The 25577-nt window shown below is 50.9% G+C and overlaps 1 protein-coding gene across 2 annotated transcripts; it reads right to left on the bottom strand.

The window, feature by feature from the left end:
- Positions 1-117: 117 nt before the first annotated feature.
- On the bottom strand, positions 118-25577 carry SCAMP2 (secretory carrier membrane protein 2). 2 transcript variants are annotated; one of them, XM_014481460.2, is made up of 10 exons: positions 25403-25577; positions 12421-12489; positions 11891-11989; positions 11228-11356; positions 9687-9804; positions 9044-9172; positions 8237-8396; positions 6983-7084; positions 1905-2022; positions 118-1642 (listed from the first exon to the last, which is right to left on the bottom strand). In XM_014481460.2, the coding sequence occupies exons 1-10, from the start codon at positions 25457-25459 to the stop codon at positions 1508-1510; spliced, it is 1116 nt and encodes a 371-aa protein (XP_014336946.1). In that variant the 5' UTR covers positions 25460-25577; the 3' UTR covers positions 118-1507. The 2 variants fall into 2 exon arrangements, with proteins under 2 accessions (XP_014336946.1, XP_005905847.1); XM_005905785.3 differs by lacking the exon at positions 11228-11356 and having other exon boundaries at positions 25403-25575.

The raw sequence follows: 25577 nt of genomic DNA, 5'->3' as shown, positions 1-25577 counted from the left end.
AGACTGGCCAGGGAATAGAGTGACCAGACACAGCATCTTCATCTTCTCACCTATGGCTGGCCTGCCTCAGTCCCTACACTCCCAACTTTCCAAATACAGCAGACATCAGGACAAGTATTGTCTGAAAATGTCTTTTGTTTTTATTTAAGGACAAAATTGAGACATAACATATACATTTGTACACAGAGAAAAAAAATACCAGAAAGGAGTTTACAAAACCTTGGTCACTGCCATCATCATTCAGTGGCTCTGGGGCTGTGTCAGCTGGCAGCTTCAGGGCTGCCTCTGGTTAGGCCCCAGATGCCCTGGGTTGGACAGCTTTTTGAGAAGTCCCCTCAGTCTACCCACCCACTCCTACCATCTCTGGAGCACAGGATACAGGTTTTAACCTTGAACTCCTAAGCACCCATTAGAGTGACACAACTCCTGGGGAATCCCCAGGACTAGTAGAAGGTGATCTAGACTCGGGGAGTACGGGAGAACCCTGGGGGATTAGTCTGGAACCCTTAAAAAGGTGGCCTGAAGAATGAAGTTCTGAATTCATTCCCCTTGCCCTCCCTAAGAGTCATACAAGCTAGATACTACTGATGGTGGGGGGCAGGGATAGGCAAGAATATGAGGCCAAGCTAAAGGGCAGCTGTCCCTCAGAAAGAGGAAATCAAAACGAATAGGGCCAAACCACACCAGGACAATCAGACCCACCCTAATACAAGACTGCCAAAAGCTGGGCAAGACAACTTCGGGTCAGTGTCCTCTATCCCTCTCCATCCCCAAATCCTAACCAACCCCATTGCACATTCAGTAAGTCTAAAGAGGGAAGGGCTTAAGAAGGGCCCCAGAGGGCACCACGTACTGCCCACATCGGGAGGATGCAGGGGCCCTGAAGGGCTACGAAACAAACATGGCCTGTTTGTTAGAAACATAAGGCAGGACAGAGGCTGGAAGCCCAGAGTTCACCCTAGAGTGATCTGAGGAAGAGCCCAGACTGCAGTTCATCTAAAGGGGAGCCCTTAGGAGGCTCCCAGAGTCTGAGCAGGAGGGAAGGGCAGGACTGTGGAAGTGACAGGCTGGGTCCATGAAGCCAGATTCCCATCAGGCCTGCTGGGGAGGAGTGGAATCTCAGGACTCCAGGTGGTTGGGCCCAGTACAGCCAGTGATCCCAAGTGTGTGTGTTTGTGTTTGTATGTGTGTGAGTACATGTGTGTATCTGTGAAGAAGAGAACTTCAGTCCCATTGCTTCCAAAGATACAAAAAAATCCTATCAAACCACCACCAGAGAAGAAAAGACAGCTTTTTTTTTTCTCTTGTGTAGAAAAAAGTCCCTGTCCCTCCCTCCCCTTTCCTCAGGTGGAAGGGAGAGATGGTTGCTGAGGGAGGAAGAAGAGCCATGGGCAAGACCCTCCCCAGGTCTGTGCTGGGCATACCCAATGCTTAAGGCACCCATGGAAAGTGCAGCTCAGAAGGCAGGTGAGAGAGAAGGCCAGGGCAGAGGGAGGAGTCAGGAGGACTAATTCCCCTGGAACGCTCCTTGGGCAGCAGATGAGGCGGCACTGCGGAAGGTCCTGCTACTGAAGATGCCCTGGGAAAACTCCTCCTGGGCCTGCTGGAAGCTGGCCCCTGTCCTGCGGTACAGGGAGTGCACCTGCAGAAAGAGGCTGTGGTGAGAAAAGTCCACCCGCCTGGGGGCCACCAGCTCATGGGCCCAAGGCAGCCACCACGGACCCCAGCCTGTCTGACCTCCCACCCAGAGCCTTGGAGGAAGCTGCTGGAGCTCTGAGGACCCAGGAGACACAACTGCTGTAGTGATGAACATCCCCCATGGAGAAAGCAGGAGAGAGGTGCCTACCCCAGGGGCTGGGGCTTCCTTGGGTTTGCAGTTGGCCCAGCACCCACCACTCACTCACCCGCTTCAGGAGGAAGAGTGAGAGCACGGCACAGAGGGTGAAGAAGCCAGCCACCACCATCATGATGACCGACACAGCCAAGTTGTGCTTCATCGTAGACAGGGCTGCAATCCAACCACTGCAAAGGGGGAGGAGGCCGGGGAGAGCACAGTGGGATTGGGCCCCAGAGCTCCCTGTGAGGGGCTCTTCTCCAAGTGGCCACTGTGTGCTGAACACCACCCGGGCATCTCTGGGCAGCACAGAGCCCTATGGGCCAAAAGCCTGGCCTGTGAGGCCAGGCCTCTGTAAAGGCCACCAGGCCCCATAATGCCCATAGGGAATCTATGGGCCATGTGAGGCCTGGAAGGGAGGATGTGGCTGCTGCTTTCACTGTTAAGAGTGACGGTGGGTAGAGCCCTTTAGGGGACATGGAAAGCCTAGGGCTGCTCACTGCAGAGGGCCCTCCCTCTGGGAAGGAGGATCATTAGCCAACCCACTTCATTCATCCTCTCACCTCAGCTCCCCACCCTGCAGCCCAGGAACAGCCCCGCTGCCTCCAGCCAGTCACCTCTCCTTCCTGAGCCAGTGTTCTCATCTACCAAGGGGACAGCCTCACATTTTGATTTTAAAAATTAATACAAAGCTATAGCTATCGAAACAGTATGGTACTGGCATCAGGATAGACATATATTATAGATCAATGGAATAGAATTTAGAGTCCAGAAACAAATCTATATATTTATCATCAACTGATTTTAGACAAGTGTGCCAAAACCACTGAATGTTGAAGAATGGCCTCTTCAACAAATGGTGCAGGACGGCTAGATATCCACATACAAAATAATGAAGGTGACCAACACAATAGTGTAAAGCAATTATCCTCCAATTAAAATTACATTAAAAAAATTAAAAGGAAAAAAAAAAACACAATGAAGGTGCACCCTACTTCCACCATATAGAAAAGCTAACTCAAACCTAACAATAAGAACGAAAACTATTAGATCTCATTACAATTAAGAACCTTTGTTCATCAAATGATATTATCAGGAGTGAGAAACAACACACAGAAAGGAGAAACTTTATAAATTATATACCTGACAAGTAGCTATGCAGCATCCTGAATATATGAAGAATTCAACAGACAATCCAAATACTAAATTAGAAAACAATTTGAATAGACATTTCTCCAAAGAAAATATGCAAGCACATAAAAGATGGCCAACATCATAATTGTTCAGGAAAGAGCAATCAAAATCACGAGTTACCACACTTCTAGATTGGCTATAAAAGAAAAAAGGAAAAAAACAAGAAAGGAAAATAGTAAGTGTTAGGGAGGATGTGGAGGAACTGGAATCCTCATACACTGCTATTGAGAATGTAAAACAGTTTGGCCTGCACTTCCCTGGTGGTCCAGTGGTTAAGAATCCACCTGCCAACCCAGAGGACACAGGTTCAATCCCTGGTCCAGGAAGATTTCACATGCTGTGGGGTAACGAAGCCTATGCGCCACAACTACTGAAGCCCGAGCGCCCTAGAGCCCAGGCTCCACAACAAACAGCCACTGCAACAAGACGTCCACACACCATAACTAGAGAGCAGCCCCAACAGGCCCAACTAGAGAATGCCTGCAGCAACAAAGACCCAGCACAGCCAAAAAGAAAGAAATACAATGGTTCAGCCACTGCAGGACAGTGTGGCAGTTCCTTAATAAATTATACATAGAATCACCATACGACCCAGCAATTCCACCCTCGGATACATACCCTAAAGAACTGAAAGCAGGTACTCAAAAACCTATACACAAATGTTCACAGCAGCACTATCCACAACAGCAAAAAGGTGGAAACCCAAATGTCTATCAGCTGATGAGTGGATAAACAACATGCAGTATCTCCAAGAACTATGGAATATTATTTAGTCATAAAATGTAATGAAGTACTAACATGAACCTTGAAAATATGCTATGTGAAAGAATGTGAAGTCAAGTGGGCCTTAGAAAGCATCACTATGAACAAAGCTAGTGGAGGTGATGGAATTCCAGTTGAACTATTTCAAATCCTGAAAGATGATGCTGTGAAAGTGCTGCACTCAATATGCCAGCAAATTTGGAAAACTCAGCAGTGGCCACAGGACTGGAAAAGGTCAGTTTTCATTCCAATCCCAAAGAAAGGCAATGCCAAAGAATGCTCAAACTACCGTACAATTGCACTCATCTCACACGCTAGTAAAGTAATGCTCAAAATTCTCCAAGCCAGGCTTCAGCAATACGTGAACCGTGAACTTCCTGATGTTCAAGCTGGTTTTAGAAAAGGCAGAGGAACCAGAGATCAAATTGCCAACATCTGCTGCATCATCGAAAAAGCAAGAGAGTTCCAGAAAAACATCTATTTCTGCTTTATTGACTATGCCAAAGCCTTTGACTGTGTGGATCACAATAAACTGTGGAAAATTCTGAAAGAGATGGGAATACCAGACCACCTGATCTGCCTCTTGAGAAATCTGTATGCAGGTCAGGAAGCAACACTTAGAACTGGACATGGAACAACAGACTGGTTCCAAATAGGAAAAGGAGTTCGTCAAGGCTGTATATTGTCACCCTGTTTATTTAACCTCTATGCAGAGTACATCATGAGAAACGCTGGATTGGAAGAAACACAAGCTGGAATCAAGATTGCCGGGAGAAATATCAATAACCTCAGATATGCAGATGACACCACCCTTATGGCAGAAAGTAAAGAGGAACTCAAAAGCCTCTTGATGAAAGTGAAAGTGGAGAGTGAAAAAGTTGGCTTAAAGCTCAACATTCAAAAAACAAAGATCATAGCATCCGCTCCCACCACTTTATGGGAAACAGATGGGAAAACAGTGGAGACAGTGTCAGACTTTATTTTTCTGGGCTCCAAAATCACTACAGATGGGGACTGCAGCCATGAAATTAAAAGACGCTTACTCCTTGGAAGGAAAGTTATGACCAACCTAGATAGCATATTCAAAAGCAGAGACATTACTTTGCCAACAAAGGTTCATCTAGTCAAGGCTATGGTTTTTCCTGTGGTCATGTATGGATGTGAGAGTTGGACTGTGAAGAAGGCTGAGTGCCAAAGAATTGATGCTTTTGAACTGTGGTGTTGGAGAAGACTCTTGAGAGTCCCTTGGACTGCAAGGAGATCCAACCAGTCCATTCTGAAGGAGATCAGCCCTGGGATTTCTTTGGAAGGACTGATGCTAAAGCTGAAACTCCAGTACTTTGGCCACCTCATGTGAAGAGTTGACTCATTGGAAAAGACTCTGATGCTGGGAGGGATTGGGGGCAGGAGGAGAAGGGGATGACAGAGGATGAGATGGCTGGATGGCATTGCTGACTCGATGGACCTGAGTCTGAGTGAACTCTGGGAGTTGGTGATGGACAGGGAGGCCTGGCGTGCTGTGATTCATGGGGTGGCAAAGAGTCGGACACGACTGAGAGACTGATCTGATCTGAAAGAAGCCAGGCACCAAAAGCCAAATGTTAGGCTCAGTGGTAAAGAATCTGCCTGCCAATGCAGGGGACGCAGGTTCAATCCCTGGTCCAAGAAGATTCCATACGCTAAGGAGCAACTAAGCCTGTGTGCGCCACAACTACTGAGCCTGTGTTCTAGAGTCCAGGTGCCACATCTACTGAAGCCTGTGTGTCTAGCCCATGCTCTGCAACAAGAGAAGCCACTGCAACGAGAAGCCCACACACGCTGCAACTAGAGAAAAGCCCATGCAGCAATGAAGACCCAGCACAGTCAAAAATAAATAAATAAATAATTTTTTTTGTTTAAAGCCACATATGATTTCATTAAAATGAAATGTCCAGAATAGGCAAATCCAGAGAGGCATAAACAGTTTAATGGTTGCTATGGGCTCAGTGAATGAGGGAATGAAGAGTGACTGCTTAATGGGCATGGAGTTTCCTTACAATGTGATACAAATGTCACAGTGTGATACAGAATTAGACAGTGCTGATGTCTGCAAGACACTGTGAATGAAATAAATGCCACTCAATTATACAAAGTGGTTTAAGTGGTAAACAAAATGACAGATTTTATGTGTATTTTATAATCAGTAACAAAAAAGGGAGGCGGGAGGACTTCCACCCAATCGTGGGTGTTCTGAGGTGAGATGAGAAAGACACCGGGAGGCTGGAGGCCTCGGAGCTCAACCAGGCAGACCCAGGCAGGGCAGTGAGGGGCGGAGCAGGACCAGAACTCAAGCCTTCTGGCTCCCAGTCCAGGGTATAAACAGCAATTGTTAATCACAGTCTTCTACCAGGATCTCACTGAGGGTAATGAGTAATGAAACTGGGTCACCAGTCAAACAGAAAAGGGGCCAGGTTAGAAAAAGCAAGGCAAGAAGGCAGAGGAGAGGAGGAAGGCAGCATGCACTGGGTGTGAGGTGAGTCACCCCTCCCCGCCACTCGGGACTTGCCAGCTCCACTGGAGGGCGGGGACCAAAATAGTGCAGCCCTTCCAGGCTCAGGCTTTCAGCCAAGTGCCAGCCTGACCTTTCTGTAATGTTCCCTGTGCACTGGAGCAGAAAGGAAAACATCAGCCATCAGCTTTGCTCTTTGAGACTAATTCTGAGCTGAGAATTGCAGCAGCCGGGACTCTCAAGCCAGCTGGATGCTCAAGGAGAGCAGCCTGAAGGAGCAGATCCTCCAGGGGTGAGGGCTCCACCTCCTGAGGTTACAGGGCCTCCAGAAAAAGTCACAGCTCACAGTTTGTAAAGGCCAAGACATCCATCGGCAGCCGCCCAAGCCTCGGGGCTTGTCCGGGGCCTGTGGGAGCAGCCGCAGGCTCTAGGAGGGCCCGGCAGGAGAAAAGGACAAGGGCGCCCTGCAGTGCAGGACACAGCCCTGAGAGCCTAAGGATTCAGGCCAACTCCACCCACAGCACTCCGGAAAGGGGTGAGCAAGGCGAAACAGTGAGTGGCTACCGGGGAAGAAGCGGAAGAAGGCAGACCCCCGCTGACCCATCACCCCTCTCCCAGCCATGGTGGAAGACAGGTCATCGGTGGGGCCTTTCTGGGAGCAGGGGAACAGGGCCTAGTCCCCTCTGTGCTGCCCCACGTCTCACCTGTCCCCAAGGCTAGGGATGCCAATCAACTGGATGATGTAGATCCCTATTTGACAGAAAAATACAAAGAAGAACACGAAGAAGCTGAAAGAGTTGTCAGACCTGTGGAGAGAGGGGGAAATGAGAAGTCACACAAGGGCTTCGGGCTCAGATCTCAGCCTTCTCACTTGCCAGGATACCTTCCTCGCTAAGAGACAGGAGGAAGGGTGCCAGAGCAGACAGAGCTCCAGGGGTCAGCCACACTGTCCATGAGGACAGGGACACACAGACACCCCCGTAATCAAAAAGGTCTTGCCTTCCGCTGCCTTCCAATTTAAGGGGTCAATGCTTGAGTGCTCACAGAACTTGTAAATAAAGTTGCTCACCCCACGGACAATGTAACAAACCTAACAGTCCATTTCCTGAAGTTATCTCCATTTCATAACAGGTAAGAAAATCTAAGACTGTTATAAAGATAATAAAACTTTAAGAATCAATCTGTAGGCCTGGGCAGAAGAAAAGACACCTAGGGAGTAGGGAACACCAGATAAAACTGGTGTTTGACAACTTCCATCACGCCCTGGAGGGCTAGAATACAGTGAGGGTACAGGTTTTGCCTGCTGAGTACATGGGAGGGTTTGGCCACTGCTCTGCCCCCTCTTTCCCAGGACCTGCTGGGCTCCCTGTCTCTCCTCCCTTCTCTCTTCACTCCCTGCTGGGCTCAACTAGGAGTTGAGCATCAACTCCTAGTCTCAATTCCAAAAGTCCTAGGGGTCTGTGAGGTGGATTCATTCATGTCCACAGTACTGACTCTAGGGCCACCGGTCAAATACTGGCACTCATCGAGGCTCAAGGGTTACTGGGGAGGTAGGGGGAGGGGCAGACATGAGCATGGAGGGGTAAAGCTATTGAGAGCTTATCTCACTCTTATCAGACTCTGTCTGGCTATCACAGACACACAGCCTCTCCCCGGAACTAAAATCCCAATGAACCAGACAGACTGGGAGCAGGGGGAAGGCAAGGAAGGCTCTTGATTTCCTCTCTGGGTCTCCCGAGCCTGGTCCAAGGACAGGGCCCAGAGCAGACCTCTGGTACAACAGGGGAGAAAACAGCTGCTGATCCCTGCCTGTTCTCACTAAGGGTGGGGATCGGAAAGTGAATTTCCCCACCATTCCATTCTGCTCTAAGACTGGGAGGGGGCCCCAGGGCTGATGGGCTTTGGCCTGCTACCTGATGCCAGCCATATACTACTCACCCCTGCCCAGCCCCACTCACCTGAAAGCCTTATAGATGGGTCGATACCAACAAAGGAAGGCACAGGGGGTGAAGATCACAAACCACAGGATGGAGAGGCCGAAGTCTACTCCCCTGGAGGTGTCGACTAAGAACCAGGCCAGGCAGGCAAGCAGGTTCAGAAACAGAGTCACTGAATGCACTGGGGAAGGAGAGGTGGGGAGAGAGAGGCTTGTGCCAAGGGGACCGAAGGCCTCCCCACTGAGGCAAACCATCCCCTGAAGAGGAAATGAGGTCCACACTGTGAGAGCAGCTGCAGAAATACTAGAGGACCTTGGTGTGTACACAGGCAGGGTGTTCTGAGACCTTAAAACCAGGGAATCTTAAAACTCAGGTATCTGAGGAGTGGCAGTGGAGGGGCAGATACAGATACAAGGGCTGAGCTTTGGGGAATGAAGTCTTTCAGCAGGCTTTCCCCTGGTTGTGGACAGCCCCCAGTGGAGCTACAAGAAGTCTTCTCTCCTCGCTCCTCATTCCTAGGAGCCGAGAGGACCATGGGGAGGAGAGGCCTTCTCCTAAGGAGGGCTGTTCAGTGCAGAGAGCTCTGTAAGAACTCTGAAGCCTCCGGCTAGTCCCACCCTACCTGATATGGGGTCTGGACAGGCCCTTGTGGGGAGGTTCCCAGGACAGGCAGCAGACTGTGGGGAGCCAGTTATGTGGGCAGAGACACCCCTCAGCCCAGCCCAGAGAGAGGCTGCAGCCTGCCAAGAGGAGCAACCAGAGCATAGCCAGCACGCTCGAGTCACAGCCCACTTCACCCTGAGCTTGAAGGGGCAGAGCAAGACTCACACATCCAGAGATAGTAGAGCATCTTGCATATCCGCTGGTAGTCGGCAGGGATCTCTGTGGAGAAGTCCTGATAGAAGCAGGGCTTGACAGGGCACCACACGGGCAGGGGCGGCCAGTTGTTCTCTCTCACTGCATGGGAAGAGGTGAGGAGGTGAGCCCGGCCTTAGCAGCAGCGTGGCGGGGTACACATGCGGGCCCAGTCCCTGGGCCAAAGCAGGACTCCCGGGGGGTGCCAGCAGACGGGGCTCAGGGTGTATGGATATGGAGTGGGATGGGGAAAGAGGACGGGACACAAACACCCCTGAGCTCACTCCAATACAATGGACCCCAGATGCACTGGGAAACACAGAGCTCGACGGCCTAAGTGATTACTTTTATTAACCACCAGACCGTAAGCACAAGGGGGCATCATCATGGGTAAGGAATCCTGGGACCAAGGCTCCCACTCGAAGTAAATTCCAGAGTGGGGAAGGAGTGAAGAAATAACCTACATCCATTAGGACCAAATGGCAAGTCTCCTGACCTTCACCTTACTTGGCGTTCCCCAGGACAATGCCGTGACAGAGCTCAGCAAAGCTCTGAGGCTGCCCTGGAACAAGCGTGCTCAGGGAAGTCCTAAGCCAGGCAGCACGGCCTCCCCTACCATGTAAGTTGGCCACCGTGTTCTGAAGCTCCCGCTCCTTCCGTTCCAGCTCGGCCGCTTTCCTGTCCAGTTCTTCCTGCTGCCGGAGCAGGCTTGCCTGGGCTGCAGAGGCCACAGCCTGGAGGGTGCAGAGGAGGTGGAGGGCAGCCAGACACAGAAGACAGTGAGACAGTGGCGGTCTGAGCTGAAGCCAGAGAGGCCGTGCCCCACGCAGGGAGGGCTCAGGGGCAGTCCCAGGCCCAGGTGTCATGGGTACCCAAGACCACCATGGAGAGGCCGAGGTGACCTGCCCCCCACCACCTCCACACCACCTCTGGCCCCTTAGCCATCACCAGGGTTCTCCTCTCCCTTGTATCCCTCAGCTTGAAAGAGATGGGAACTATCCCCATATTGGAGTCAGGCAAAGTTCAAAGTGACTTTTGAGGTAACAGCAAAGGGAAAAAGACTTCAGAAGAGACCAACCTATAGCTGGAAAGCCAGAGACTCAAGCCTCATTTGAAGAACATGGAATGTGCGTGCACAGGTGTGTGTGTCTGTGTGTGTGAAGGGGAAACAGTGCAGACCCGCCAGCAGTGAGAGAGGAAGGGAGATACTTGAGGGCAGCCTTGTGCGCCCAGAGCCTCGGGATCTATATTTAAGCACTGTCCTCCCACCCAGGAGCTGCCCAGAGGCACAACTGAACTGTGTGCCCCAGTACAACCCAGCAGCCCTTTAGGCTTGGCTGTGCTTGGCCTTGCTTGCACGGTGTGCAGAGTTCAAGCTTTATCCCTCTCCAGGCAGAGCAGGGAAGGCGCTAGGAGACTACACATAAGGCTGAACAGAGCTGGGCTTGGGCACGGCGTTCCAGCCTAGGGCCCTGCTCCCCTTGTTGGGACCTGGTTCCTCCTGAAGTCTACAGTCCTCCTTAGGGAACAGGTATCAAACTGGTCATCTCATGGAATAATAAGGCAGGCATTCCTGCACATGCGTGTGTGAGCACATGCAACACACACACACCTCTCCCTCTTTAAAAGGAATTCTCCAAAGGGCCACGGCTGCCTTCAAGAGGTAAATTTTTTGTTTGTTTGTTTTGGCGGCAGGAGGGCGGGGGGCAGTGTGGGGGGAGTCTTGGCTTCCTGGCCAGGGACTGAACCCATGCCTCCTACAGTGGAAGTGTGGAGTCCTAACCACTGGACCGCCAGGCAAGTCCCAGGAGGTAAATTTCAGGCAGTGGGGGCAGAAGCAGGACCAGAAGTGGCCACACTAGACCACACTGGGGTCTCAGCCTCCTCTCCCCAAGTCTGCAACTTCAGCTGAGTAGGCCCAGGTCCCTATAGCCCACCACCCAGCTGGACAGAAGTCACTCTTGCCTCTGAGTCTCGCCTCACCTCCACAGAGCTCTAGGGCCAGGGGTGGGGCCCAGGGGCCTGGGCAGGGGCCGCACGTTCAGAGAAGTCCAGTTAGACGACAGGAGCAGCCTGGGGCCCACTGGCGCCCACAGCCCAGCTTGGCTGGGCTCTGGGCACCTTGCCCTCCCTCGTGCTCATCTACTCTTCGCCTACCTTTGGCAGGTTTCGCAGGTAGCTGTCTCTGAGAATACTATCTCCTCCTAGCAGCATCTGCCTCTCTGAGAGCTCACTCACTGCCAGGAATCTGGTGGGCAGGAACCTGCTGGCCTGTCTAAGCAGGAGCTGCAACACACAGCTCCACTGTGGGCCACGCTCACCAGGGGCCACGAGGAGCGGGCGGTGGGGCTGGGAGGCACGGAGGGGAGAGTCGGGCACAGAGCACACAAGGCTCAGAGTACTGGTGGAGGGTCAGAGGAGCACAGGAAGGCGGGCGGGAATAAATGAGGTTTAAAAAAAAAAAGGGAGAGCGAGGGGAAGAGAGATTCTGGGCCCTGGGGAAGAGAGAACGAACCAAAGGCCGGAGGAGGTTCTGGAAGGACACAATAGGGGTAAATGCTCTTCCTGCCACCAAGGAGCCTGGCCTGGTGAGTACAGCTTATTTTGGGTGGTGGTCACGGGGTTGGGGGAGAGGATATAGGTTGGTAGAGCAGACCCTCCACCTGCAAGTGACCAGCTCCCAGGAGATGACCCAGAGGGCCCTGGAAGGGGAGCCCGGGATGAAAGCCCTCTGCCCCTCCTCAATCTCGGGGCTCAGCCACCAGTCTGGGTGTGTCCCTTTCTGGAAAGGAGAGGCCAAAGGGATCTTGTCAACGGTACCTGGGGGGTTGGCTGGGTGGGCTCCACTGAGGGTTGGAGAACTGCCGGCTGCGAGGCCCCGGGCATCTGTGAGACAGGAACCGTCGTCGCTGCATTTGTCTGCGTGGGGCAGAGTGGAAGAAGGAGGTGAGTGGGCCTCCCCCAGTTGGCCACGTGGGGACAGACTCACAGCCGGGAGAGTGATGTGCCCTTGTCTGTGAGGGGCGCTCCCTCTGGGCCTGCCCTGCGCCTGCCTTTGTAGCTTCGTGGCCAACAAGCCTCAGGTTCTGGGCAATGTGAGGCCTAACCCAGGACCCTGGATCCAGACCTTTCCAACACTGCCCGGCCCTCCTCTTCGGGGAGCGCCCCAGCTCATGGATCCTGAGGGGACAATGGATGGGTTCCTCTTCCGTACCCCACCCCCCTGAGTTCACATTAGGACTGTATCTTTGAGGAACAGAACTTCTCTGTCTCTGCCAAGTCACCTTACCCAGAGATGCCAGCACCACCCAGAGAACCCAGAGACTCAAAAAGAGGGCATGCCCACCAACCTCTGAGAAAGGGTTGAATTCAGCCAGGCCTCCCTGTGGGGCATTGGTCAGCTGGGTCACAGAGGGATCCTGAGAAGGTGAGAAAAGAGTCATCAGATGCTGGGGAAAAAGGAGAGTCTTGATGATGGGGAGGGAGACCACCGTCTCTAGGCCCCTCCCAGGGCTACCTGGCTGAAGTAAGGCTGTTGATGGCCCTTCCTAGAGTCCTGGAGAGCCTCTCCTGAAGGCTCCTGTACCCAGCCCCTGCCATACCACACCTGCAGTCATTTCTCCCTTGCTGGAAAAGGAGGGCTGCAGCCCAGATGACTTGCCAGAAGAGACCCCAAGCAAGGTTTACATTCTGAGGCCCAGGAAAAGACAACACAGGTGTTCCCTTTGGAGCCCTTGAGAAATTCAAAATGTTTAGGGAATTCCCTGGTGGGCCAAAGGCTGGGGCTGTGTTCAATCCCTGGTTGAGGAACTAAGATTCCCTAAGCCATGCAGTGTGGCCCCCCCCCAAAAAAGAAAGGAGATTTAAGATGGTTTAGCCTGAAAACTAGTCCAAGCAGTATTCAGGCTGAAGTAAAGCAAAGTGAAACGATGTGTTAGCAGGTGGGGAAGTCTACTAGCTTACAGTCCTCTTCTGAATGGACCTGACTGCTCTGTGGGACCCAAGGGAGCCAGCAGGGTCTTTTTGGGTTTTTGGGAAAAAAAAAAAAGAAAACTGTACCCACACAGCATGTAGAATCTTAGATCCTTGACCAGGGATTGAACTCTGGCCCCTTGGCAGTGAGAGCACTGCGTCCTAACTACTGAACCATCAGGGAATTCTGGCACCTGTAGGTTTGACTCCAGAGGGGGGTTGAATATAAATGTCCCCACCACTTTATGGCTGCTCTTTACTGGTACTGGCCACTTGCCAGATTCGGCTCCCTCAGATCACTGTTTCCTGGAAAGGGGAGTCATCTGGGACTCACCAGCCTGCACTGAATGGATCTGGTGTGCCTTGCACACACACACACACACACACACACACACACACACACACTGACTGACTGCTTAGAATGAGTTCCTCTAGGATTGTCTTGATTGTCTTTTTTCCTCTAAATTATTTTTCTTTAAATTTAATTTTCAGTTTTGAGTCACTTGGTTGACTGATGAATCAAATGATACTATGGTTTTACAGGTGGTCTTCCAGAGATGCCAGATGGGATCAGCACAGCCTAGGTACCAGTTGCTAACACCTATAAAATAACCCCCACCTCCTAGAGGAGACTCACTTAAGAGTTCTTTGGATTTCACCCTCAAAAGTAGCCAAAGAATTCAAATGATAGGTTATCCCAGAAAACCTTGTGCAGTTAGTGAAACTGAGGGTGTAACTAAGAACACTCAGAATACCGCACGCAGTTTACGTGGGGTGGACCAGCGTGATTATAAAATGACAGTGATTAACGTGTACATGCTCTGTTAGGGAAGACTAAGGGGAAACAGGTATTCAGCCTAGAAACACATTTCTCAGTGGATTTCCTATGAAGCCAATGTGTCTTGAGTTTAACTTTGAAACAAAGTTAAAAATGTTTTTAAAAAATAAAGTAAAATAAACTGGTTTAAAGTATTTACCTTCGGGGAGGGTTTGTTTTTTTGGTGGGGGAAGTGGGTGGGGGAGGGTGGGTAAATAAGGTGGTATGAATGGATACTTTTCACTTTATAACCTTTCTATACTGTTTAGTTATTTTTATTATTTTTCAGAAAGCATTTATTCCTCTCATTTTCTAAAGGACAATTTAAAGTTCTGGAACAAAAACATGCTGCTGGCTGCCAGTGCTGATTTTATTAAACCATGCACACTTGCGAGGAATACAGATATGAAGGACTCAGCTGAAACGCCAAGAAAATGATGTTTTGGGATTTCCCCCCCCCATTCTTTTAAAAAAATCCAAAAATGTCCTCAGAACACAGCCTTTCCCCAAGTTTTCATCCTTACGTTTCCCAGAGGCCAACCCTTCAGGCTGAGGGCCTCACACAGGGCTCCCTGCCATCCTCTCTGCCGGTGCTGGCCTGGGGCCGGGCTGGGCACCTAACGCAGCTCCTGCACACTCGAACTCCCTTCCCTTCCCCACACAGAACAGGTATGGGGCTCAGGTCCAGCCCAACAGCGATGCCTCTGGGAGAAACAGCTGCCCCCAGACTCTGCCAAGGCCCCGTTACAAGGCCTCAGCGAGGCTCCCCTGTCGGCACACCTCACCCGTAGTCTCTCACGGCTCATCCAGATGCTCCTGGCCTTCTTGCCCAGCTTCCCTTCCAGCAGCAAGCCTCCACAGATTGGATTCTTAAACACATATTCATGGTAGACAGACTCTCAGAGAGCCAGTCCTCAATTTTCAAACATAGAAATGGATATTCGCCACCCTGCAGGTCTGGCTCCCTTATCTGAACATTTATACAGCCAAGGGTCAGCGCTAAACATGCCTCTCTCTCTTTTTTTAATATCTATTTATTTGGCTGTGCCGGGTCTCAGTTGTGGCACACAGGATCTTTGGTGTGGCGTGTGGGATCTAGTTCCCTGACCAGGGATGGAATCCAGGCTCTCTGCACTGGGAGTTCAGTCTCAGCCACTGGACCACCTGGGAAGTCCCAGAACGTGCCTCTTTCACACATTCTGCCATCTTCGCACCGAGGCCATCAGGCCCTAGAGGGCAAGCCTGTGTCTGCAGGGCCCCAGGGCCTGGCCCAGAGCTGGACACACAGCCTCAACCCACTTCCTGTCTCCCTCGCGTCCTTTCTGCTGGATACCATCCTTGCCAGGTGGCTCCTGCAATTTGGACAAAGTGACAAGGTGAGGCTCGAGAGGCCAGTTGGAGGAACTGGCCTTGAGGTTTTTTTGTTGGCTGAACGACTAGCAGATTTCTCCCAGAATTACTGGGCTGGCTTCCTGCAAGAAGGATCTAGGGCTCAGTATCTGTTCCTCTTTCAAACTCCGCAGACATCAAGTCACAGCCCAGTAAGTGAGCTGAAGTCATTGAAATCAGATCCACCATCCAAGGGATGAGTTACTCGAGTCTGTCACTACAGGACAAGGGCAGAGGGGCGGCCGTGGTAGCAGTGTCAGGAGCCAGCATACCCGCTTGGCTGAGGTGTACGCCTTAAATAGGCAGCCTCCATACCTGTGAAGAGATGTCATTTTCTTACCAAGGTTAGCCAGAAGAGGATTCTGGAGGGTGGGGGGACTGATCACCCTGTCCAAACTGACCCCTCTTCTTTCTCAACAATCTGAAGGACTTGGCCCTGGACCCCTAATCAGGCTCACCACAAACAAATCCTGTCTCCTCTAGCAGGCTGTAAACTGCAGTCAGGTGCCTCTGTATCTAGTTCATACTTCTGGCTCCTAGTGCTTGGTGGAGGGCCTGATGCAAGAAGAAGCTCAGGTAATGTCTGGAATAAGGACTGCAGGCTGACAGCCCTTCTCTGCTTTCTCTACGAGGTGCTACCCAAGCGCCAAGGCACAGAGAAGGGGAGGGCCGCCTGCATCAGAGGGGCAGCCCCAGGGCCTAGGAGGACTCTGCTTGGGGAAAGGAGCCTGGAACACTGGGAGACATGGGTGCTTTCCATCTGAGGAGACTAGGCACTTTCTGACAGATGTGTGTGGTTTCAAGAGAAGCTGAGGCCCACTGAGAGAGCAAGGGAGGAGGAGGGACGGACACGGGAGCCGACACGCAGAGTGTCTACCACGCACAGGTTCATCACGCAATGATACTGCTGCTAGTCATCCCAGAACCAGCCACTGTGTCACACCACCAGAAAAGAAGGCTCTACCAGCCTTTCTCAACTTGGTTCCTCGAGAGAGTCAAGCCCCACTGCCCCAGGCCATCCACTGTCTGCAATGACCTGCCTTCTTTCCTGTGTATCAGAACAGTCCTGGTGATGTTCCATCCTTGGGAAAATGGAGAAAACAGTAGTTCCAATCAGCTTCTGTGTTCTGCGGCTCAGCTGAGAGGCCCTGGCTGAGAAAAGCTACAGCCTACCTCCTCATTCAACCTTACAACCATCCTGTGAAGGAGGAGTATGAGGATGAAGAAAGGCCCAGCTCAGAGAGAGGAAGTAATTCCTCCAAGACCTCAGGGACTGTAGTGGTTGAGCCCAATTTTGAATCCAAATCTGTCTTTCTCCAAAAACACAAGTGGTAAACCTGCGTGGGCAGAGTCTCCCCAAAGCCTAGCTCAGGGGCTGACCGATGGAAGATGCTCGGTCAACATGGGGTTGAGGGGTCAACCAGGACAACTGGGTCTGCTCGGCTATTTGTTCCTGAACTTCAAAGCAGTCCTTCTGGGTGAACACCCTTGGAAGGACACTGGCAGAGAATCTTGTGAGTAAGGACCACACTGACTGGCCTGAATGAAGACCCTCAGCTTTCCCCTCGAGTCACAAATAAGCCAACAGCAGGAATCTTCCTTCCCACTCACCAAGCCTCAGCCAGCTCGTAAGTGGGTCAAGCATTTAAAAGCATGGTGAAAGCTAAGTCTCACCTACCAAGAAGTAAGCTGACACCCCCTCAGTGCCTAAAGGACTCAACCGGCTCATGCCCTTGCCTGAATTTATAACAAGAAGAACGCGCCTGGTCTCAGTTCCTTTCATGCAGTGAGCAGCCACACACAGGGTGAGGGACACACCAAGAGGAACAGAGTGCAGCTCCTACCCTTCAGGAGACCACAGTCTGGGAGCTGAGACAAGCACACAGCACGAGTGACCATGGGAGGGGAGAGGAGGCTGGGCGGGCTCGGAGGAAGGCGAGCACAGGCCTGGTCAGGCAAGCTCAGGCCATACAGCTCCAGGAAAGGGGGCACTGGGTGGAGCTGGGCTGTGAGGGGCTGAGAAAACGAGGCGGTACAGCTGGGCTGGAGTTCTGCTGCGGCGGCAGGGGGAGGGCCTTGAAAAACATACTTGTTTTCACTGGTTTGGCAACCCCTCTCCATGCATCTCCCAGGTCTCGGCTGTGCTTGAGTTTACTGCGACTTTTCCTTGCTTTCCCACCCTCCACTCCGCCCAGGCTCTCAATGTGAGGTTTATTTCAGGCTTCAAACAAACACATTAAATAAATACCTCATAGACTAAAAAACAAAAACAAAACTTGGCCACTCCCTCTGAGAGGCCAAGAGTCACCACTACTTTGGATCGTCTGTGAAGTCCTGTTTGCTTTAGTGACAAGGCTGAGTGTCACAGCACAAGAAGGAGCGGTCACCCCCACGTTGGCCGGCTCGGTCCCAGGCAAACGAGGCACCACGGTTAACCTTGGTTTCTCTGAGACAGCCTGAGAAGCCATCCAAAGGAAACATGACAAAAACATGTGAAAATCTGCATCTGCGAAAGTATCCACTGCGCTGGTATTTACAACAGGGGGGAAAAAAGCAGGGGACAACTTAAATACCCAGCGACAGTGAGTTCCAGTGCATTTTGGTACATATCCCCTCAATGGCCTAAACAGTCACTAAAAATCACAGTTATGAACACAGGGCAGCAATACGGAAACAGCTCGGTTATACGAGTATCAAATGACGATTCTGTCAGAAGTACTCGTAACAGAACACACATCAAAACAATGGCTGCAAAACACTAGTAGAAACAGGGATGGTTTATTTTGTCTTTCAAATTTTCTATAATGTGATTACGTTATGTTTATAATAAACAATGTCACGAACCTCATTCCATAGTTCATCAGGCACTCTATCTATCAGATCTAGGCCCTTAAATCTATTTCTCACTTCCACTGTATAGGGCAGAAAGTGAAGAGGAACTCAAAAGCCTCTTGATGAAAGTGGAAGTGGAGAGTGAAAAAGTTGGCTTAAAGCTCAACATTCAGAAAACAAAGATCATGGCATCCAGTCCCACCACTTCATGGGAAATAGATGGGGAAACAGTGGAGACAGTGTCAGACTTTATTTTTCTGGGCTCCAAAATCACTACAGATGGGGACTGCAGCCATGAAATTAAAAGACGCTTACTCCTTGGAAGGAAAGTTATGACCAACCTAGATAGCATATTCAAAAGCAGAGACATTACTTTGCCAACAAAGGTTCGTCTAGTCAAGGCTATGGTTTTTCCTGTGGTCATGTATGGATGTGAGAGTTGAACTGTGAAGAAGGCTGAGTGCCGAAGAATTGATGCTTTTGAGCTGTCGTGTTGGAGAAGACTCTTGAGAGTCCCTTGGACTGCAAGGAGATCCAACCAGTCCATTCTGAAGGAGATCAGCCCTGGGATTTCTTTGGAAGGAATGATGCTGAAGCTGAAACTCCAGTACTTTGGCCACCTCATGTGAAGAGTTGACTCACTGGAAAAGACTCTGATGCTGGGAGGGATTGGGGGCAGGAGGAGAAGGGGACAACAGAGGATGAGATGGCTGGATGGCATCACTGACTCGATGGACGTGAGTCTGAGTGAACTCCGGGAGTTGGTGATGGACAGGGAGGCCTGGCGTGCTGCGATTCATGGGGTTGAAAAGAGTCGGACACGACTGAGCGACTGATCTGATCTGATGTTAAACAAATACATACACACTTCTTTTTTAAGAAGAGAGCCTGAGAAGCCATCAAATGAGCAAGGTGCACCCTGGGGCCTCCCTCCCTGCCACAGCAGTGATGTACAGAGGCTCCCAGGAAAGAGAGGCCAAGTCCCTGGCCTGGCGTTGAGGCGCTCCATGGCCTGGCACCAGCTTTCCTCCAGGTGCAGCCTGTTCCCCATCAAATGGAGCCCTCTGCCCTCTCCTTCCACCGCGGTCTATCTACTCCCTACACAAACCATTCCAACCAGTGCAGGGTGAGGGCACCAAGAAAAGGCCTTGGTTCCTGCCCTCAAGAAGCAAATAGGACAGAGAACACAACAGAAGCCAGGGCAAGAAGTGACAGCATGTGACCAGTGCTGAACAAGGGCATGGGCAAAGGGCTCACAGAGGAGGGAGCGAAGAGGCTGTCGGAGACTCAGGGAAGGCTTCTCTGAGGTGGCATCTGAGCTGGATCTCGAGAGAGGAAAGAAATTAAGCAAGCACTCAAGAGGGAGAGGAGAACAGCATTTGCAAAGACATGGGGTCTTTAAAAAGACCTTGCATACATTCAGTGAGAAGGATCAGGAGACTACAGAGCAAAGTGTTATATACAAAGAGAGAAGCACCAGGGACCCAGCCTGAAGATGGCTGGGCCAGACTGCAGGCTGTGGCAATGGGGGCAACAAGAGATTGTGCAAAGCCTGTGTGCTTAGTCATATCCAACTCTTTGTGACCCCGTGGACTGTAGCCCACCAGGCTTCTCTGTCCCTGTGGGTTGCTATTTCCTTCTCTGGGGGATCTACCCGACCCTGGGATTGAACCTGTATCTCTTGCGTTTCCTAAACTGGCAGGTGGATTTTTACCACCACTCCACCTGGGAAGCCCTCAGAGATTGTGAGCAGTGATCATCTCCGCCAGCAGTGAGGAGACTGCAGTGCTCATGGAAGGAGGATGGCAGGAAGACTGCCTGGGACACAGAGTCCACATGGGTGATAGTGAGGCTTGAGCTAAGGGATGACACAGAGGATGGAGAAGAGGGAACGGGCTCCAGAGACCCTCCTCAGGTAGACGCTACGGGCTTGACCACTCCACAGGATGGTCGGGGTATAGAGTTACTGCAAGACAAGGACACAGGGGAGGGGAAGGGAAGGGAAGGGGTGGAGTGACTGAGGCTGCCAGCTCGGGGGACCAGCAAACAGTGCCACCACTGAGCAAGACAGGCAGTCATGGGAGAAGAGAAACAGGATTTTCAGGAGCAGGGGTGTGGGAGCAGGGAGAGGATCTGGGAAGGTATTGATTCGCATCAGAGAGATTGATAAAATGCATCTGGGTGGAATGGGTGGAAATGTCCAGGTAAGAGCTGGAAATACTGGTTTGGAGCTCAGAAGATGAGGGCTAGAGCTCTGGATCTGAGCCCACTGGAATGTGGATGCTACTCTGAGGCCATGGAAGTGGGAGGACTTACTCGGAGAGGTACACTGAGAACAAAGCCAAGGACAGAACTCTAGGACACCCTGAAATGCAGGAGACAAGAAGAGAAAACAGGCAGAAGGAGGTGAGAGTTATTAGTATAAAGAGGCCAAGGACAGAGAGAACTTCCAGGAGACTGGTCAGAAAAGCTGGTGCACCACAAGCAGCGGACCCACAGATCCCAGAGAGTCCACAGTGAGGTGGCGCCTGGGGGCGTGGAGCTGAGAGTGTGCGGAAGTGACTTAAGTTGGTGCTCCTTCACCTGGAATACCTTCTCGTGCCATAGGCTTTCTGCTCCCAGGACCTCCTACCATAGGACTCTGCCCCGTTCTCCCTCAGATCCCTCACAGGTCCTTTTGGCAAATTTTGACTGCCCTTATCGTGCCAGGGCATGCTGTCATGATCAGTGAGCGTTTCTTAGCTCTCCTGTCAGATTAGAAGCTCTAGCAGGCCATGTGCCCATTTATCCTGGTCTCCTGCACAGGCCCTCAGAGCAGCAGTGGCTCAGTGATGTGCATGAACGTGTCAGCATCTCATAAGAGCACTGCTGGACGGGTCACACCTTTCGAATTAATGTGCACAGCACTCTTCTCTGGACCAGCAGCAAGTACCCCTTGTTTGTCCTGGTTAAATATTACCGTTTCTCTGAACCCAGGATTGTCCTACTCCAAGTGGCTCCAAAGAAAACTTAATAGACAAGTAGGGTCAAAGTTCAGCTGTATCACTGGCCAAGGGCTTTCTAACACCCAGACTACCTCCAGGTGCCAACCATTAAGGCAAAAATCCCTCCCCACCCCAACCTGGGCAGCTGCCTGGACTCAATTAAACTGTATGAACCTTGCCATTTTCAAGTTTCTTGAGACAATGCTCCTGTTCCCCAGGAAAGTTCTACCAGGTCCAACTGGGGGTTCTGAGAATTCCCAAAGCTGCAGTCAAACTGAAGTCCACCCTATCAGGGGAAGTGACACAGCCCTCAGTGTCTCTGCAGGGAACTCCATGTGACTGTTCATGCCCAAATCACATTTCTGCCATCACTTTCTCCTCCCACAGGAGAGAAATGTCTTAAATCCTTGGGAAGCAGCCATACCACCAAGATTATCTTTTAAGTGCAAGGAGACAATGTGTGAAAGTGATATGGTGTGATTTGGCGACTCACGAAGGCTGAAAGGTTTTCTCTGTTTGGAACCACCAGCTAGTCCACGCCCAGATCAATGTCGACTGCCTGGGGTAACCTAACAGAAACACCAAGCGGCAAAGCAGCCCAGGCACTTGCTGGGGTCCGCTGATTTTCAGTGGACTGCTGAAAGAGAAAATGGGGAGGACAACACCCATCTGGAGCCCTCAACCTCTTCATCATCCAACAAGACTTTCTGAGAAACTTTTGGGAACAGACATACTGGAATTAGTAGAAAGCAGAATACCCAGATGGTACACAGCAGATGCACCATAATGCACAGAGGGATTAGGGAGTGCCAGGGGAGGTTGGGAAACCAGCCACTCTCGGCTTGCACTTTCCTGCTTCCTCCTAGGAGTTTGGTAAAAAACCTCTGCTGCACTCTTGTGACAACTTTCCACTTACAGTCCGACTCTGCAGGAAGTTTTCTAATAATCCCACTATAACTGTACACAAGGAGGAAGTCATAAAAGCCCACAGCCACAGTTCAGGTGGGGATGGAACAGAGTGAAGATAAAAAATGTGTATAAGGAAGTTAACCTAAAAGCACACCAGGAGCTTCAGGGGATATTGCAAGAATTAGAAGAAGGATTCCATGGTTGCAAAACTCTGAGAAAGGCTGGATCAAACAAAGTGGAGCAAATATCTTTACTGCAGGATTTCTCGGAGCCTTTAACAAATGAACAAGCCTGGTCAACCTTCAGGAAAATGATTCCTGACTTTATTTGACCACAGAACCCTGAGCACCTTTCAGGACTGGCATTACTCAGAAAACATGCTATGTTAAAATATCATCTAATGCAATACAGGAGATTTCCTGGTGGCTCAATGGAGGAGAGCCCACCTGCCCGTGCAGAGGACAAGGATTCAATCCCTGGATCTGGAAGATACCACATGCCATGAGGCAAGCAGGCCCACGTGTCAAGCAACTATTGAGTCTGCGCTCTAGAATCCATGCTCCTCAACAAGAGAAGCCACCACAATGAAAAGCCCAAGCACCACCACAAAGAGTAGCCAACACACAGCAATAAAGACCAGAGCAACCAAAAATAAATACATCTTAACGAAAAAAAAGCAAAATACAATCCATATTATTCCACCCCCACACACTGAAAAACAACAAAAAAGCTCACCTAATTTGTTACTTTCACCCTTACCAGTACTCTCATTTTAAGAATGGTAACAGTGGTGATGATGTTACATTCTTTCCTTAGCTGGCCTAAGTAACTGCCAAGGCAGTTTAAAATCTTAAGAACAGCACTATCCAGAGAAGAAGACCCAGATCTGAGTCCCTTCCTGCTTCAATTAGCTAGTGACTCTGGCCATGTCCCATCCTCACTGCATTCTTGGTTTCTCATCTCTAAACCGAAAGGGTTAGAAGAGATTTCTGAGGATGTTCCCAGCTCTAAAAATCCACCATGGAACTCCAAACACTAAGTACATTTTCATAAACCACCATGGAGAGAAGGGGGAAAAAAAAGACTTCTGAAGGCCAGTTAGGTGTGACAGTTTCTGAGTCTATAGCCTCTCCACATTCTCTCTTCTGAGCTCTGTGCCAACACCCTAAGTAAATGAAGTTGGGCTCACACCCAGCCCCGCAAGGGCTGTGCCTTCCCAGTGTCCCAACCCTGGCAGTCAGAAAAGCAGAAACCACCATCACAAGGAGAGGGAGGGCAGCTCTCCAGGAAAAGAAGTTTGGGGGCCTCACACCCAAGGCTCCTTCTCCCTCCACAGCTGTGTGCCAAGAGGAAAAACCCAGCCCAGAATCAGGAGGAGCAGAATTGCAGCCAACCGGCTCTCGCCTTCCCCCACAGGCTTCCCCACCAGATGTTACTCTTTACAGGACCACAGCTGCTTCCTGTCCTGCCATATCCTGGGGCTGCCTGATGTACAGACTGTCTTGCTTCAATGTAGAAGTTACTTCTTCCACAGTTTGCACAATCATTTCTGGGGTTGGAGATGTGGTTTAAGACTTTCAAGCTGCTACTAATATAGGGCAAAATTTAGGCCAATTATCTAGCCCACTGCTAGCACTGAGGACAAGCTCTCGGCATCTCTGGATATCTGACTGCCTCTTTCAGATAGCAGCAGATATTTGATTTCTGATTCTGAGAGTACAAAAAAAAGAAAGAAAAAGGCACATGATTACACAGCACACATACGAAAATGCTTCTGAAAGTGAAGTCGCTCAGTCGTGTCCTTGACTCTTTGCGACCCCAGGGACTGTAGCCTACCAGGCTTCTCCGTCCATGGGATTTTCCATGCAAGAATACTGGAGTGGGTTACCATTTCCTTCTCCAGGAGATCTTCCTGACCCAGGGATTGAACCCAGGTCTCCCACATTGTAGGCAGACGCTTTACCATCCGAGCCACCCGAACTCCAGTATCATGCAGCATTTTTATAACTAAAGCAAAACAGTTATCTGAAGACAATGGCACAGGAAAAGAAAAAAAAAATGCAAATGTTCTTTCTTTACTCAAATAGAGATTACTGCCTTACATAAAAGATAAGGTCCTCCAAACAGTTCTGTCAAGAAGCATGAAGCTACTAGAGGAATGTTAGGAATTCCCTGATGTTACCAAGCTATCAAAATTTGCCTCAAGGGCTCCCACTGGCTAAGTCACCTTAAACCAAGAAAGAGAAGTAAACCGACATTCATTCTAGTCTCCTTTGTGTTTATTCTGACCCTTGAAAGAAAGGATTCAAGGTGGAAAAGCTCATGCTGTGTCTTGCAGGAAGGACCCCCTCCAAGGACTTCCCCTACACCTGCAGGAAACTTTAAAGTTGCCAATGACCAAAATAAAGAACAAGCAGGAAGAGTTCACATGCCTGGTGACATCCTGACAAAGCAGAAAGCTCGAGACTCATAAATCACTAGTCAGCACAAGCAAGCTTCCCTAGAACTGGTTTTGAGCATACACAAAACAAGAGGCACCGGAGCTTTGGAGTTAAAGGAGTCCCAACCCTCCATCATGGAAAAGAATACCCCTACGCTCTTTGCTCAAAGGCGGGAAGGTTTCGGCTTTTAAAAGGAAGTCTCTTTTTCCTTGGGCAATTGTTAAAAGGTCTGGCCAGCTCATAGATCAGTGCATCTCATCTACCCTGTCACCACACACAGGTCCATCAGACCAACATTCCTTGCACTTCAAGCCCCTCAGAGGCTCCTCATTTCTCCCCCGTCTCTACCCTGGGCTCTCTCATCTAGCCAGAGCCCAGTCCAAACTAGATCCATGGCCAAGGTGTGAAATTGTTATCAAGGCCATAATTCAACTTGGGTTACCAGCCTTCCCTTTCTGACAAATCTCAGGGGCTCTCCTATATCTTATAGACTAGTTGGCTGTGTGTGTGTTGCGGGGGATGGTCTTTGGATTTTCTGACATTTCTCCATCCCTCTAGAGGCTTCCACCTCATTACGTTGCTGTCACCCTCTCTCCTAAAGTGACTCAAGGCTAGCGTCTCCTCAAGACTGCGGGATGTGGTAGTCACACTTTCCCCTCAGGTGAAGCCGCTTATCTCCCTGAAGCTGGGGGCTTCCCTGATCCTGTCTGCGCCAGTCCCCTTCCCCAGCGGTATCCAGTTAGAAGGGCTACGTTCCTGGGAGCTAGACAGTCCCACCCTTTTCCCAGAGTACAGCGCCCCGCCCCCTCCGCTGTTCCACCTGCTGCTAGTCCCGCCCCCCAGGCGCTACGATAGGACACCCCTAGAAGCCCGCTCTCCCATTGGGCAGAGAGCCCGTCCCTCCTACGCCACGTCTCCCGGCTCTGGCGAAAGAGGCCCGGGCGGCGGCCTTTGGGCACTGGACAGAGCTGTAAGATGAGGGCTCTACCTGGAAGGGGTTTACGTCCACTGGGTCCGCGAAGGGGTTGGTGTCGAAGGACGACATGGCGGTCGGGGGCCGACGAGCGAGCTCCGAGAGCGCTTCTGCCTCCGGGCACCCAGACCCAGCGGCGCTCTCCGTGCAGGCCCTCCACTTCCGGGAGCTAGGCAGCCGTTCTGGCGCA

This window comes from Bos mutus, chromosome 21 (genome assembly GCF_027580195.1).
Source record: "Bos mutus isolate GX-2022 chromosome 21, NWIPB_WYAK_1.1, whole genome shotgun sequence".
NCBI lineage: Eukaryota > Metazoa > Chordata > Mammalia > Artiodactyla > Bovidae > Bos > Bos mutus.
Note: the sequence above shows the minus strand (reverse complement) of the source record. Positions and strands in the feature narration are given on the sequence as shown.